General features: G+C 48.4%; 1 protein-coding gene across 1 annotated transcript; it reads right to left on the bottom strand.

Annotated features, from left to right (window-relative positions):
• Positions 1-1,413: 1,413 nt before the first annotated feature.
• On the bottom strand, positions 1,414-1,977 carry PPTG_22130 (hypothetical protein; the record flags this gene model as incomplete). Its single annotated transcript, XM_008902024.1, has 3 exons — positions 1,414-1,419; positions 1,514-1,674; positions 1,923-1,977. The coding sequence occupies 3 exons, from the start codon at positions 1,975-1,977 to the stop codon at positions 1,414-1,416; spliced, it is 222 nt and encodes a 73-aa protein (XP_008900272.1).
• Positions 1,978-2,029: the final 52 nt, after the last annotated feature.

The following is a 2,029-nucleotide window of genomic DNA, read 5'->3' as shown; positions in this document are numbered from 1 at the left end:
CCTACGTAGGACCATAAAACTGAGGGCGTTTTGGGAGAAAGGCACAATACATTATTTTACTGTAAATGTCCGAACACTGTAGTGGTAGCATCATCGTTGGCGCAGGGAATACTATCATAACCAGAACGGTGCGTCGGAAGGAGCGCGACAAGATATACTTCCCGCGCCCCATTATTAAGTTTTGGCAACGTCGGCGTTAAGTACCCTGTTCATGCGTTGGCAGCAATTGTGCTGAGTCGTGCGTGGTGGCACCTCCCTGCTGGTGCAGTGTGCGATGTGTTCATCCCCAACAGCACACACTGGTCTAGGCTGAGTCAGTGACAGCGATGAACTGAATAGAACACCGAATCGGCTATCCGAGTAGAGATATTGTCGGGCTTAACAATTGAATTCGATAGTATCTCTACTCGAGTGACGATTTGGTACGATGCCACCATGGTTTGGTTTTCAGCTAGCATGGCTGCACACGCAGCAGTAGAGCTCCTCCATTCCACCTGTCGATCCAATGCTAGTTTTGCACGAATTTGCATTGTACATTCTGGATTGTCGCACGAGAAAGTTGTCGCACGAGAGCTGCGAGGAGAGAGTGTCGACAATAAATACGGTGGCGATCACGGAAGTTTGCTCTGTTTAGAGGAGCAACATTTGACTGCCGTGGCTACGAGATAATATGGTGGTCAGAAAAGGCTAAACCGTACCTGATCAGGTAAGGTTTGGATGGGTATGGATAACCGCAAGCTTGCCCCCGTTAGATTCGGACGGGTCGGGTAACCGGCTTCCTTGGTCGGTTGGTTACCGTTTATCGAATTTACCGGAGGATGCACGCTTGTAGTAATTCGCCGTCATTCTTCCTTTTACAAGCGTAATATCTAGGGTTGGCACCCCCACTCTACTTCTACGAGCAAAGGATGCATTCATTCCGAAAATACTGCAAAATAAACCATTATACACGTTATCATTCTGAACATGAATTCTTTCCAGTAATCGATCGCTGTTGCGGTCAGTGATGGTTGTCCAAATGACCCGAGTTGGTCGCGGTCATCCAAAACTTGTTCACAAGGACTTTCGGACGTGCACGCTTAATCAGAAATTTGCGCTTACGACCTCTGGCACAATATCTACCACCCAGTTGATTATACAGTCCGTGAAGGAAAAAAAAGTACATAAAACCTAGAATACCCAGGCATCAGCTGGCCTCTCTAATATATATCAGATTTCCCACTCTGTCTCACCAGTGTTGGATTGTGCCGCGACTTTATAACAAGCCGCGATTTGTTTTAAATCCGGACGGTTGCAAGTGCTCCTTCGTATTATCCGGACGATTCCGGACAGTCGCTCTCCCGAGAAGGCTATGGATGGAATCCAGATTCCATCCAACCTGCAAGGTCTTCTCAGCGGAACCAACGGCCTTCTTCATGACTAAAAAGCAGACAGACCAAGAAGAGGAAGGGAAGCAAATGAGCGATTCAGTCTTGAAGCAAACCGGATAAAGAAGATAAACGGTCGACAATACCTCCTTAGCTCTCACGCTGGACTTGCTCTCGCTGCCGGACTCGCCGCTCTTGGTGCTCGTGTCCTCGGTGCTGGCGTCGCACTCGCAGCTGGACTTGCTCTCTCTGCCCGACTCGCCCTCAAATATCGCGACCAACGCATGATTGGTGAAGTGTTCACGCCCTGTTGTCGAAGCAACATTGATTCGAGAAATTGAAACCACTTATCAGGCAAACGTACAAGCAATTCAAGGCTATTACTGAAATTACGACATGTAAGGGACCAAAACAAACGTCTTGTCCGAAGAGAAAAGTGTCTTGAGGCTGAACTTTTGGCCGCGGACACCGGTCAACCTTGTCTCCTGGGGGAAGGATGGATCGTTAGTCCGAGGAAATTCTCTTTTATCTGGCAGTGGGATGACCTCATCGAACCCGTTGTATACGGGCTCATCGTCTTCTCGGTTTTGCTCATCTTCAGATGCTTCATAGTCACTCTCTTCGTCGAAGTTGCCGTCCCAATCTGAGGATTCTTCACCAGG

Source organism: Phytophthora parasitica, assembly GCF_000247585.1.
Source record: "Phytophthora parasitica INRA-310 unplaced genomic scaffold supercont2.12, whole genome shotgun sequence".
Taxonomy (NCBI): domain Eukaryota; phylum Oomycota; class Peronosporomycetes; order Peronosporales; family Peronosporaceae; genus Phytophthora; species Phytophthora nicotianae.
Note: the sequence above shows the minus strand (reverse complement) of the source record. Positions and strands in the feature narration are given on the sequence as shown.